The sequence below is a fragment of the Geotrypetes seraphini genome, chromosome 1 (genome assembly GCF_902459505.1).
Source record: "Geotrypetes seraphini chromosome 1, aGeoSer1.1, whole genome shotgun sequence".
Classification (NCBI taxonomy): Eukaryota; Metazoa; Chordata; class Amphibia; order Gymnophiona; family Dermophiidae; genus Geotrypetes; species Geotrypetes seraphini.
Window position 1 is genome coordinate 216,489,433 of NC_047084.1, and position 14,054 is coordinate 216,503,486.

The 14,054-nt window shown below is 41.9% G+C and overlaps 1 protein-coding gene across 1 annotated transcript in view; it reads left to right on the plus strand.

The window, feature by feature from the left end:
* CORIN (corin, serine peptidase) overlaps positions 1 to 14,054 on the plus strand; it is a 280,593-nt gene that overhangs the window by 202,442 nt on the left and 64,097 nt on the right. The window contains exon 13 of the mRNA XM_033946076.1: positions 8,199 to 8,306. Coding sequence (XP_033801967.1) covers positions 8,199 to 8,306 — 108 coding nt within the window. The remainder of the gene's footprint in view (positions 1 to 8,198; positions 8,307 to 14,054) is intronic.

The window sequence follows — 14,054 nt, forward strand, 5'->3', positions numbered from 1 at the left end:
AAAAGGATCTGCAGATGTTAGAAGAATGGTCTAAAATCTGGCAACTAAAATTCAATGCAAAGAAGTGCAGAGTAATGCATTTGGGGATTAGAAATTGGAAGGAGCCGTGTGTGCTGGGAGGTGAGAGGCTGATATGCATGGATGGGAAGAGGGATCATGGGGTAACAGTGTCCGAAGATCTAAAGGCAAAGAAACAGTGTGGCAAGGTGGTGGCTAGTGTCAGAAGGATGCTAAGCTGTATAGAGAGAGGCATAACAGTAGAAGAAAGAAGGTGTTGATGCCCCTGTATAGGTCATTGGTGAGGCCCCACTTGGAGTATTGTGTTCAATTTTGGAGACTGTATCTGGCAAAGGACATAAGAAGACTTGATGCAGTCCAGAAAAAGGTGACAACAATTGTAGGAGGTTTGCACCAAAAGACGTATGAGTAAAGATTGGAAGCCCTGAATATGTATGCCCTAGAGGAAAGGAGGGACAGGGGAGATATGATTCAGAAGTTCAAATACTGAAAGGTATTAACATAGAACAAAATCTGGGATGGTTTAGATGGGCTGGAGTGAACTTTGACAGAACATAAGAACATAAGAAGTTGCCTCCGCTGAGGCAGACCAGAGGTCCATCTCGCCCAGCGGTCCGCTCCCATGGTGGCCCATCAGGCCTATTGCCTGAGCAGTGGTGGTCCCTGACTATTTCTATAACCTACCTCTACTCCTATCCCTATAACCTACCTCTACTCCTATCTGTACCCCTCAATCCCTTTGTCCTCTAGGAACCTATCCAAACCTTCTTTGAAGCCCTGTAAAGTGCTCCTGCCTACCACAGCCTCCGGAAGCGCGTTCCATGTATCCACCACCCTCTGGGTGAAAAAGAACTTCCTAGCGTTTGTTCTAAACCTGTCCCCTTTCAATTTCTCCGAGTGCCCCCTTGTACTTGTGGTTCCCCATAATTTGAAAAATCTGTCCCTGTCTACTTTTTCTATGCCCTTCAGGATCTTGAAGGTTTCTATCATGTCTCCTCTAAGTCTCCGCTTCTCCAGGGAGAACAGCCCCAACTTTTTTAGTCTGTGAGAGATTTTCCATACCCTTTATCAGCTTATGAGAGATTTTCCATACCCTTTATCAGCTTAGTTGCTCTTCTCTGGACTCCCTCAAGTACTGCCATGTCCTTCTTGAGGTACGGCGACCAGTACTGGACACAGTATTCCAGATGCGGGCGCACCATTGCATGATACAGTGGCAGGATGACTTCCTTCGTCCTGGTCGTGATACCATAGAAACATAGAAACATAGAAGATGACAGCAGAAAAGGGCTACAGCCCATCAAGTCTGCCCACTCTGCTTACCCACCCCCTGTCTATGCCCTAATGACCCAATTTCCTTATCTTGACCCTCGTAGGGATCCCACATGGGTATCCCATTTATTCTTAAAGTCTGGCACGCTGTCTGCCTAGATCACCTGCACTGGAAGCTTGTTCCAATGATCAACCACTCTCTCTGTGAAGAAATACTTTCTGATGTCGCCATGAAATTTTCTGCCCCTGAGTTTGAGCGGGTGCCCTCTTGTGGCCGAGGGTCCCTTGAGAAAGAAAATATCATCTTCCACTTCGACACGTCCCGTGAGGTACTTAAATGTTTCGATCATGTCTCCCCTCTCCCTACGTTCCTCAAGAGTGTAGAGCTGCAATTTGTTCAGTCTCTCTTCGTACGAGAGATCCTTGAGCCCCGAGATCATCCTGGTGGCCGTCCGCTGAACCGATTCAATTCTGCGCACATCTTTGCTGTAATGTGGCCTCCAGAATTGCACACAGTACTCCAGATGAGGTCTCACCATGGCCCTGTACAACGGCATTATGACTTCAGGCTTTCGGCTGACGAAACTTCTATTGGTACAACCCAATATCTGCCTTGCCTTAGATGAAGCCTTCTCCACTTGATTGGCAGTTTTCATGTCTGCATTGATGATTACTCCTAAATCTCGTTCTGCTGAAGTCCTAGTTAAAGTTTCTCCGTTCAAGAAGTACGTCCTGCATGGATTTCCGCTCCTGAGGTGCATGACCTTACATTTCTTAGCATTGAAGCCTAGCTGCCAGGTTGAGGACCAACTTTCTAATGTAAGCAGGTCCTGCGCCATATAATTCTGTAAACTGCATTCACTTACTATATTACATAGTTTGACGTCATCGGCGAATAGTGTTATTTTACCTTGAAGTAAAATACCCTTCTTAATGATACCCAACATTTTGTTTGCTTTCCTTGAGGCTGTGGCGCACTGTGCCGACGCCTTCAATGTTGTGTCTACCATCACTCCCAGGTCTCTTTCAAGGTTACTTACCCCTAGCAGTGATCCCCCCATTTTATAAGTGAACATCGGGTTCTTTTTCCCTACATGCATGACCTTGCATTTCCCTATGTTGAAGCTCATTTGCCACTTTTTGGCCCACTCTTCCAGTGTCATCAGATCCTTTTGGAGATCTTCGCAGTCTGCCGTGGTTTTAACCCTGCTGTATAGTTTGGTGTCATCCGCAAATTTAATGACCTCACATTTTGTTCCCGTCTCCAGGTCGTTAATTAATATATTGAACAGGAGCAATCCCAGCATCGACCCCTGCGGAACTCCGCTCATGACCCATTGCCAGTCTGAGACTCCAGTTGATGAAACCTATGCACAGTACCAGGCAGAGCTCTGGGTTTCTGGCCCAGAAATATCTAAGAAATAGAACAATTTAAATTAAATCATTAAATTATAGAGAGTGTATGTTTGGGCAGACTGGATGGACCATTCGGGTCTTTATCTGCCGTCATTTACTATGTTACTATGTTACTGTTAAGAGCATTCTCAGCATTTTGGGAAGTGCTGCTATGCAGATAAACTTACTACCCTATATTAATTGCAAGGCAGCTAATACATAATATTATTAGCTACATCTTTTGAGGTGGTATTGAGTGTTCTGCTCTATCTGCCTCATTAATAGTTAAGAACATAGACAGACCAAAGGTCCATCAAGTCTAGTATCTTGTCTCCATCAGTGCCCGACCTAAGTCACAAATATATGACAAGATCCCAAAACATATTTTATGCAGCTTATCCTAGAAATAAGCAGTGGATTTTTTTTCAAGTCTATCTTAATAAATGGGCTATGGAAATTTCTTTTAGGAAATCATCCAATCCTTTTTTTAAACCTTGCTAAGCTAACTGCTTTTATCACATTCTCTGGCAATGAATTTCAGAGTTTAATTATACATTGAGTGAAGAAATAGTTTCTCCAATTTGTTTTAAATGTACTACTTAGCAGCTTCATTGCATACCCCCTAGTCCCAGTATTCTTGGAGAGAGGAAACAAGCTGTTAAACTTCACTCAATATTTTATAGACCTCTGCCATATCTCCCCTGAGCCATCTATTCTCCAAGCTGAAGAGCCCTAACCACCTTAGCCTTTCTTCATAGGGAAGTCATCCCATCCCCTTTATCATTTTTGTCACCTTTCTCTGTACCTTTTCTATTTCTTTTATATCTTTTTTGAAATGCGGTGACCAGAATTATACACAGTATTCAAGGTGCAGTCGCGCCATGGAGCAATACAAAGACATTATAATATTCTCATTTTTGTTTTCCTAATAATTTTTAGGATTCTATTTACTTTCTTAGTCACTGCTGCACACTGAGCAGAGGGTTTCAATGTATCATCAACGATGATACCTAGATCCTTTTCATGGGTGGTGATTGCTAATGTGGAGCCTTGCATCATGTAGCTATAGCTTGGGTTTCTGTTTCCTATATGCATCACTTTGTATTTGCTCACATTAAATATTATCTGCCATTTGGATCCCAATCTCTTGCAATTTTTCACAATCCTCTTCTGATTTAACAACTTTGAATAACATTGTGTCATCAGCAAATTTAATCACCTCACTAGTTATTCCATTTCTAGATCAGTGATTCCCAACCCTGTCCTGGAGGAACACCAGGCCAATCGGGTTTTTAGGCTAGCCCTAATGAATATGCATGAGAGAGATTTGCATATGATGGAAGTGATAGGCATGCAAATTTGCTTCATGCATATTCATTAGGGCTAGCCTGAAAACCCAATTGGCCTGGTGTTCCTCCAGGACAGGGTTGGGAACCACTGTTCTAGATCATTGATAAATATGTTAAAGAGCAGCGGTCCCCGCACAGACCCCTGCAAAATCCCACTATATGCCCTTCTCCATTGAGAATATTGACTATTTAACCCTACTTTCTGTTTTCTATATTTAAACCAGTTCTTAATGCACAATAAAATACTACCTCCTATCCCATCACTTTCTAATTTCCTCAGGAGCCATTCATGAGATACTTTGTCAAATGCCTTTTGAAAATCCAGGTACACAATATCGACTGGCTCACCTTTATCCACATGTTTATTTTCCCCTTCAAAGAAATGTAGTAGATTAGTGAAGCAAGACTAAATTTATGTTGGTTTTGTCTCATTAATCCATGCCTATGTATATTCTCAGTAAGTTTGTTTTTTTTATGATCATTGCTGCCATTTTTCTGGCCAGTCTGTAATTTCCTAGAGCAACTCTGGAACGTTTTTTAAACATTAGCATTACATTGGCCACCCTCCAATATTCTGGTACCATGCTGGATTTTAAAGATAAATTACATATTACTAACACTAGCTCTGCAAGTTCATTTTTCAGTTCTATCAGTACTCTGGGATGTATAACATCCAGTCCAGGTGATTTGCTACTCTTTAATTTATCGTATTGTCCCATTACATCTTCCAGTGTTACAAAGATTTGTTTCAGTTTCTCTGACTCATCTGCATTGAATACCAATTTTAGTGCTGGCATCTCCCCACATCTTCCTTGGTGAAGACTGAAGCAAAGAATTCATGTAGTCTCTCCGCTATGGCCTTGTCTTCCCTGAGTGCTCCTCTTACCCCCTCAGTCATCTAGCGGTCCAACTGATCCTTTTTGGCTTCTTGCTTCTAATATATCTAAAAAAGTTTTTATTATATGATGTATTTCTAATGGAATCTTATCAAATTTTCTCTTTGCCTTCTTTATCAGTGCTTTGCATTTGACTTGCCATTCCTTAGGCTGTTTCTTATTATTTTCAGTTGGATCCTTCTTCCATTTTCTGAAGGATGTTCTTTTAGCCATGTAGGACAAAAAATTGTCAGGTCATGATCCTATGGCCCACTCCATTCCACTGCTTTTGGTTAAGAAAGATGTACGAGTTCTTCAGGTCATAGTTTGGTATGGAGCATGAAGCCCTGAAGCAATGTTCTTCTTGTTCTTGCAAACTTTTCTATTTCAACTAACTTCCAGTGCTGCCAACAGTTTCAATCTACTCAATTAGCCAAATCTTCAGAAAGAGTAACCTGGAAGAAAGCGAACTGCAGTCAGGTATCAAACAAAGGACACAATTAGGGCCTGATTCTATATACAGGGCCTTAGTTAGGCACTGCTAGGCACCATAATTGAGGCCACCTAGCGAAGCCTAACTAAAATCCTCCCCAACCTAATTTCAATCAATTAGCTTAAATGGCGTGTTAATTGACTGCACCATTGAAGCTAATTGAGTAATTGATTTAAAAAAATTAATAGTTAGGTATGGAATTCTGCTTAGTGATACAAGTGGAGACGCCTACCTGAAAAGCAGGCATGGTTAGGGGCGGAGAATAGATGTAGTTGACCTAGGCATTGTTAGGCATCCGAGTTAGGTACAGGTAAATTAGGTTAGGAAAACCTTGGCCTACCTCTAGGACACCTAGCAATGCCTAAGCAAGTGGCCCAATAATATCTAAGAAAAAGAGCAATTTAAATTATTAATTTATAGAGAGTGTATGGTAGAGCAGACTGGATGGACCATTTGGATCTTTATCTGCCATCATTTACTATGTAGGCACTGCTAGGCTGGATTCTATAAATGGCACTTAGGGCTCCTTTTACTAAGGTGCACTAGCGTTTTTTAGCGCACGCAGAAGATTAGCGTGTGCTAATCCCACGCTACGTGGCTAGAACTAACGCCAACTCAATGCTGGCGTTAGCGTCTAGTGCGCTCGACATTTGTAGCGCGCGCTATTCCGCGCGTTAATGCCCTAACGCAGCTTAGCAAAAGGAGCCCTTAGTGGTTGATAGACAACCATGCCGAGCGGTGTCTACTATGTAGGCGCTGCCGGGTGCCGTGTATAGGTCCTTAGAGTGCACCCATTAAAGGAACTAGTGTGCTAAAGGCTTAAGGAACATGACTCTGTTTTGTAGGATTCTGTTGTATTTTTTTTGAATACGTACCATGAGTTGTCTCTTTAAAAGAAACAACTTCATTCCTTTCTTTTTCCTATCGTGTGATATCACAAATGAACAGTGGTAGAGAGATAGCATGTTTAAACACCACAAAAACGCTGCCGTTGAGGCCAGGGAATCATCAGATCTGACCACAGCAAGGACATACTCTGCAGATATGTGAGTCAGTCAGTGCACACTCTCATGGCTGGCTGGCAGTGAAGTGGCAGCTCAGTAATTTAGATTCCTAAATTGGTACCTATATGTAGTTACAGTTATTTTCTACCATCTAAAGTAGAAAAATAGATTATCCTTATCAGCTAAAACAATGTTTCTGAACTCTGTTCTGTACACCTCTAACTGGTCTAGTTTTCATGATATTTTCAACAGTATACATGAGCCAGTGGCATAGTGAGGGTAGGAGGCACTCGGGGCGATGGTGCCCCCCCCCCGCTGTCTTCTCCGCCCCCCTCTCCCATCCCCCCCCCGCTGTGCGGGCTCCCCTTCCCTTCCCCCGTACCTGTTTAGCTCCCCGGCACAAGCAGCATCTCTAACTTGCTGCCCGTGCCAATGTCAGTTTGCCCTCTGACGTCGCTGCCTAGTTGCGGGACCCAGACGTAACATCAGAGGATAGTGCCAAGGCTGGCACGAGCAGCAGGATGGAGCTGCTGCTCGCCAGCGAAGAGCTAGAGGCACAGTGGCGGAGAAATGAAGGTGCGCCTGTGGCGGGGGAGGAGTGGGAAGGAGCAGGAGGGCGGAGAGGAGGTGAGGTGCCGGCGTCCCCACTAAGAGGGCGCCTGGGGTGGTCTGCTCCCCTGCTCCACCCTTTCTATGCCACTGGCATGAGCTATGTTTGTATACAATGGAAACTCAGTGCATTCAAATTATGTGTATTCATTACTGTTATCCTGAAAACCTGACTAGTTTAAAGTACTTTCAGGACAAGGTTGCAAACAAATGAGCTAAAAATGCAGACAATGCTGAGTTCTGTTTTCTCTCAGTCTTGCAATTTAATAGGAATGTCTCTCTCTTCGAACATAAAACATTTTAGAGGACACAAAAATAATACCATATACTGCAGTGAAGTGTTGCAGTGTGTCAGGTTTACAGTTCCCCTTATAGCTCTGAGGTCTGGAGCTGGAAAGCTTGCTTTGTTTCTCTTTGCCATGCTTGTGTTCCGTGTACCTGTCGTGCCTCTGCCCATGCCTCTCTAACTGTAGAAACATATCTGGTTTATTCTCAGCAGCGGAGCTAACAGTCCAATCAGGGACTTACTTAGACTGTTTTAAAATTGGCCATGAATCGGCTAACAACAATTGAGTCACTATCCTTTAGAGCAGGGGTAGGGAACTCCGGTCCTCGAGAGCCATATTCCAGTCGAGTTTTCAGGATTTCCCCAATGAATATGCATTGAAAACAGTGCACGCAAATAGATCTCATGCATATTTATTGGGGAAATCCTGAAAACCCACTGGAATACGGCTCTCGAGGACTGGAGTTCCCTACCCCTGCGTTAGAGAATCTAGCCCATAGACTGCAGTGAAAGAATCATTCAAATTTTACAGTATCCTTTTAACTCCCTTAAGGAATTAAGCAGTAACGAGCCCTTTCCTTTTGGGTTTTTTTTTCCTTATTTGTCTTTCATTCCTACCCAAATTGTATTTCTAACCCTATTTCCTTTTGTCTCCCGTCTGTATGTCTCATTAATCCCTTTTTAATATGCCAATTATTAGTTGATGTTTCTTTGTAATTGCTTTCTTTTTGTAAGTATTAATGGTATTGTTAATGGCATTTTTATTATGTTTATGCTCTTTTTTTATATATATATTGTAAACTCGCTTAGAAATTAGATAAGCGATTAAATCAAATTTTAATAAAACCTTGAAACCTTTCCTTCGCTCGGTGACTCTTATTTCATTGGCTTTGACAGAGTGCTCTCCAAGCCACTTCAAGTGCCGCACGGGGAGGTGTGTCTTGATGTCCAGAAGGTGTGATGGCCATGCAGACTGTGAAGATGACAGTGACGAAGAAAACTGTGGTAGATAAAGCCCATGTTTGCTTTGTAAAATTTTTGACCACTGTACATTCCTTTACTCTACTGACTTGAAAACAAAGTTGTTTTTATCCTGCTATTTAGCTTTTCCTTCCTCTTATATTTATTGACATTAGTTTGTTTTTAAGTCACTGTTAAGTGCCCTGATATCAATAGAAATTTCTTCAATTTGTGCCTGTGTTAGAACACTTAAGAATGAGACACCCAGACTGCTCAGTCATCTTTTCAAATTCATTTATTTTTATGAGACTTAGGAGATAATTTTAGAAATCCTAGGTGCTAATCACACAAATAAAATGGATTTACATGTGTGAAACAGCATAGATGTTTGTGGTGATTTTAGAAAAGGCACTAATTATATATGAATATGACAACATGTAGAGTTTTATGTATGGGGAAAGGAGACATGATCTAGACATGTTCTGGATGATCTTTCAAAGTGTATGTGCACTCCCAATTTTATAACAGCAATACACTTCTACCATGGCATATTTACTCATCAAACATTTATACCTGCTCGAAGTCATGCATAATCCTTGACTACATTGTCTTATTGTGCTTATGGACCAGTGGCGTAGTCAAGGATGAGCCCAGGCCTACCCATTTTTCCCTCAGTCCCACTCAGTCTGGTGGTCCACAAGGCCCCAAAACACCTCAGTGGTGACACCTCACTCTCCTCTCTCAGTCTTTTCCATCTGCAGCCTGGCATCTGTCCTCCTGTTTCTGAACCCCACCCCTGATTTACCTCATAGGAATTGATGCCAATGACATCTGCAGGCAACCTGCACTGGGGCTGCATGTTTTCCTCCACCCCATCCCCGCCTGTGAAGAAACAGGAAGTAACATCATTGAAGGCGGGAACATGGTAGAGGGAAACCTGCAATGCCGGCACAGGTTGCCTACAGGAATCACCACCGGCAGGATTTCAGAGGTAAACCTGGGAGGGTGAGTGTTGGAAAGAGATGAACAGATGCGGGGCCACAGACCCCTGGAGGAGCAGAAGCCAATTTAGAGTAGAAGGGATGGAAGGGAAAAGAGAGAGAGAGAGAGAGTGATGGATGCAAAGATGGAGGGGAAGATTTTAAAAATTGCATGTATGTACAGGAGTGAAGATGAGAAAGGCCCACCCACATTAAATCTGAGCCCACCCAAAATGTCAGGTCTGCTTATGCCCCTGTTATGGACCTGGTGCTTGGATAAGTGTCTGAGGCTGACATTTACTCATCTTTTTGGGTCATGAATCTAACTTCCTGTGCCACAGTTTTGATTTTCTGAAGAATGCACTCATCTTCTGTACTATTGTGCATGAACAGTTTTAAAATTTACCACATAAACTCAAATGATGCTGTAGATTACAAAATAGCACTATATACATACATATAATCATTTATATGTCTTTCGTGCATGCATGTTTATAAAATAGCCTGGTCTCTTGTGCATGGTAAAGCAACAGAAGAGGCAAGTGAGATGTCTAAAACCAACCCACAGTTACATGAAAATTGAACAGTAGTAGTATGACAAAAGTCCTTGGTCATATAGATCATAACGAGTCCCAAAGTACTTGCGCACAGAAATCCAGTAAACTACTTTGAGATTCATTACGATCTATATGATCAAGGACTTTTGTTAAACTACTGTTATTCAATTTTCATGCAACTGTGGGTTGGTTTTAGACATCTCACTTGCCTCTTCTGCTGCCTTGATACATTTTTGAGGCACGATTGCTTCTTCCTTTGGTTTTGTCCTCTTGGGCTGCAAATGAAGGTGGGGCCATCCCTGCTCTGGATGGGGGAGGAGGGGGGAGGAAGGCCATGGCCCCCACATTCCAACATCTGTGTTGCAAACTAATGTAAATTAAATAAAAATTTTAAAAAAATGTATTCTTTCGGGCAACCCGTTCTGCATGGCCTGGTACCAATTTGTGGCCCAGTGGTTGGGGGCTGCTGCTTTATAGGATAGTGATAGTGCTTAGCATTTATTTTTTTCATCTCCAAATTTTGGGCATTCCTTATAGAATTCCCTGCTTAATACTATGGCTTAACAGTTAATGCATGGTAATTTCCATTTTAACAGTTATTGCAGAATGAGACAGATAATAACTGGAGAGTGGGTGGAGCCTGCACCTTTCAGTTAACACAGAATTTACTGTATATTAACTGTTAATATAGCAGATAACATGGTGCAGTTAATGCCACTTAGATTATGCAGTATGGTTAGCTACATCTATTAATCATTAAGTTAACAAATGGTAAAGACTTTTCCTTTGTGTTAATTGAATACCAAATTTTGGGAACATCCTCAGACATTATCATTGGGCTTGGCAGTTACCACAGACAGTATTAATTGTGGCTGTTAATCTGTGATAACTGCAAAATATTATTCTATTTAATAAATAGGCCCTTTTTAGAGATGAATACTTTCTGCTGTTTGGATGTGATGCTTGTGACAATCAGTCCTGATTAGGATTCACAAATATGTAATGCAAAAGGCAGTAGGAAATTACAGCTGTCAAAGAGGAATTCCATTTTTCACAGATAATGTTATAAGAGAAGAGCCATCAAGGCTTCTGAAGCTCTACAAGGTGCCCTCTGTGGCTTGTTAGTATTCTCTCTATGCAAGGAACATTGTCAAAAAATCACTAATTTTTTTTTTTATGAATGCCTTTCTCTGAAATATTACATTGTCCATTACAGAAAAGGCTTGCATTTTTCTTCTTCCATATTGCATGTATTTTAGATACTATTGAAATTCCAACAATCATACTGGAGTCTTAGTAAAGACCTTTGGAAGAGGCAAATGATTTGGGAAACCAACTAAGTTGTGAGTCTGGTAGTGGTGAGGGTACCAGTACATCATGCTGGATAGGCATCAGGGTGCTGTTCCTCCACTAACTGTGGATGCCTAAACTCCAAGATGACTGTTTAGGTGTGACTGCATCATTGAAGGGGAACCAAGTGACCAGTTGTATCATCTAGCACAGGGGTGGGCAAACACAGTCCTTGAGGGCCACAACTCAGTTGGGATTGCCACAAGGAATATGCATGAGAACTACAATATTTGCAAACAATAAAACCAGTGCATGCAAATCAATCTCATACATATTCATTGTGGAAATATATATATATTTTTTTAATAATTTTATTCATTTTAAAATAATTTCAATAGGTGAAGAATAATAATTAAAACATTTACACTATAGACATCACTTAAAATATTACAATATTCTTACAGACCAATAACCCTCCCACCCAAACTATTTGTGGAAATCTTGAAAATGGGTTGTGGCCCTCAAGGACAGTGGCTGCCCTGATTTAAAGAAAATTCTTCCCCCTTTTTGGAACTACTGTTATTTAATCCAATTACATTACTGGGGGATTACTATTACTTATCACTTATATAGCGCTGAAAGGCATACAATATTCAGAGTAATTTATGTGGGTAGAAGCTCTCTACCTAAATGGGAAATTCAGTGGCACTTGACTGGAGAATGCCACTGAATATCCCCTGACTGCCCAGCTAAAAAGTGGGGAGGAGAGGGGCAGCACGGGGGAGGGGCTGCAAGATATACTGGTGCCGGCAATTTCAGTGCTGGCCTCCACATAGCTGAGTGGCCTAATATAGGACAACTCAAAAGCTGTCCTAAATCAGGTTGAAAAGCTAAGTGGGTGCTGACTCTGAATTCAGGCTGGCACCTGCATAACAACAACAAAAAATTATCCCAATCCCCCTTGGACCATGCCTCCCTCCCGAACCCCCCTTCAACCTTTTCCCAAACCCCATGGAAAGCCCCCCTTTGTCCCTTGTGGTCCAGTGGGTGGATCTTCAAAATTTTTTTGTTGCTTTACTTAGAATCAAGTAGTATTATAACTGTATTGATAAAATTTTATAAATAGGAAATGGAAATAAGGCAATTTTTTGGACTAAACCCTTTTCCTCAGGTCAGGAGGAATACCATAACAGTACTGTTCTGAAGAAAGATTTGGCCTCTGAAAGCTAATTGAAAAATGGATTAGTCCAATAAAATGGTATTTTCTTATTTCTCATTATTTGTTTTATTTTTATTTGTTAATTTGTAAAGTGGTGATTGTTATGTATCAGTTCTTTCAAATTTACATCTACTGTCTTTATATTTTGCACAGTATTAGAGGATATCTGTTACTGTTTTTGTGGTGTTGTGGTGTTGCATTGTATGCAGAGTCTGGTTTCTTGGCGGTTCAGTTTAACTTTTGTCTACATATTTCTATTTTTAGTTTGTGATTATTCCATATTGGGTGAGGGTGTATCTCTGTTATGTGTGTATGAAAAGAACATAGTTTTCAGTTGGCATTGACTGCAGGATCAATTGACTGTGCGGGATCTGGCTTGTTTAGTTTTACAATATATGTGTTGGTGTTCTAGTGCTCACTGCAGTATTTAAGATGCTGCCTTTTCCTAGGTATACTCTTGTTGTGCGATATGTGGATTGTTACTAAAAATAATATTTTTCATATAGATGGGGGTGTGTGTAAAAAAATGATGGGCCCCAGGTGTCACATATGCTAGGTACGCCACTGACAGATAGACAGCCATGGAGAGAGACAGAAAGAAAGAAAGACAGACAGACCGGCTAAGGATAGAGACAGAAAAAAAGAAAGAAAGACAGACAGACACCGGTAAAGGAGAGAGACAGAAAGAAAGATAGACAGCGGCCAAGGAGAGAGAGAGACTGAAAGAAAGACAGCGGTCAAGGAAAGCGACAGAAAGAAAGACAGACAGAGAGCGGCAATGGAGAGAGACAGAAAGAAAGAAAGACAGACAGACAGACCGGCTAAAGAGAGAGACAGAAAGGAAGTAAGAAAGAAAGACAGACAGCGGCCAAGGAGCGAGACAGAAAGATAGACAGAGGCCAAGGAAAGAGAGAGACTGAAAGAAAGAAAGACAGACAGCGGCCAAGGAGAGAGACAGAAAGAAAGACAGACAGTAGCCAAGGAGAGAGACAGAAAGAAAGACAGACAGACAGCGGCCAAGGAGAGAGAAAGAAAGAATGACAGACAGACAGCGGCCAAGGAGAGAGAAAGAAAGAATGACAGACAGACAGCGGCCAAGGAGAGAGCGATAAAAGAAAGACAGACAGACAGTGGCCAAGGAGAAAGAGAGACAGAAAGAAATAAAGACAGACAGCAGCCAAGGAGAGAGAGAGATAGAAAGAAAAAAGACAGACAGTGGCCAAAGAGAGAGAGAGAGAGAGAGACAGAAACAAAGAAAGAAAGACAGACAGCAATCAAGGAGAGAGACAGAAATAAAGAAATAGAAGTTTCGTCAGATGAAAGCCTGAAGTCATAATGCCGTTGTACAGGGCCATGGTGAGACCTCATCTGGAGTACTGTGTGCAATTCTGGAGGCCACATTACAGTAAAGATGTGCGCAGAATTGAATCGGTTCAGCGGGCGGCCACCAGGATAATCTCGGGGCTCAAGGGTCTCTCGTATGAAGAGAGACTGAACAAATTGCAGCTCTACACTCTCGAGGAACGTAGGGAGAGGGGAGACATGATCGAAACATTTAAGTACCTCACGGGACGTGTCGAAGTGGAAGATGATATTTTCTTTCTCAAGGGACCCTCGGCCACAAGAGGGCACCCGCTCAAACTCAGGGGCGGAAAATTTCATGGCGACACCAGAAAGTATTTCTTCACAGAGAGAGTGGTTGATCATTGGAAAAAACTTCCAGTGCAGGTGATCGAGGCAGACAGCA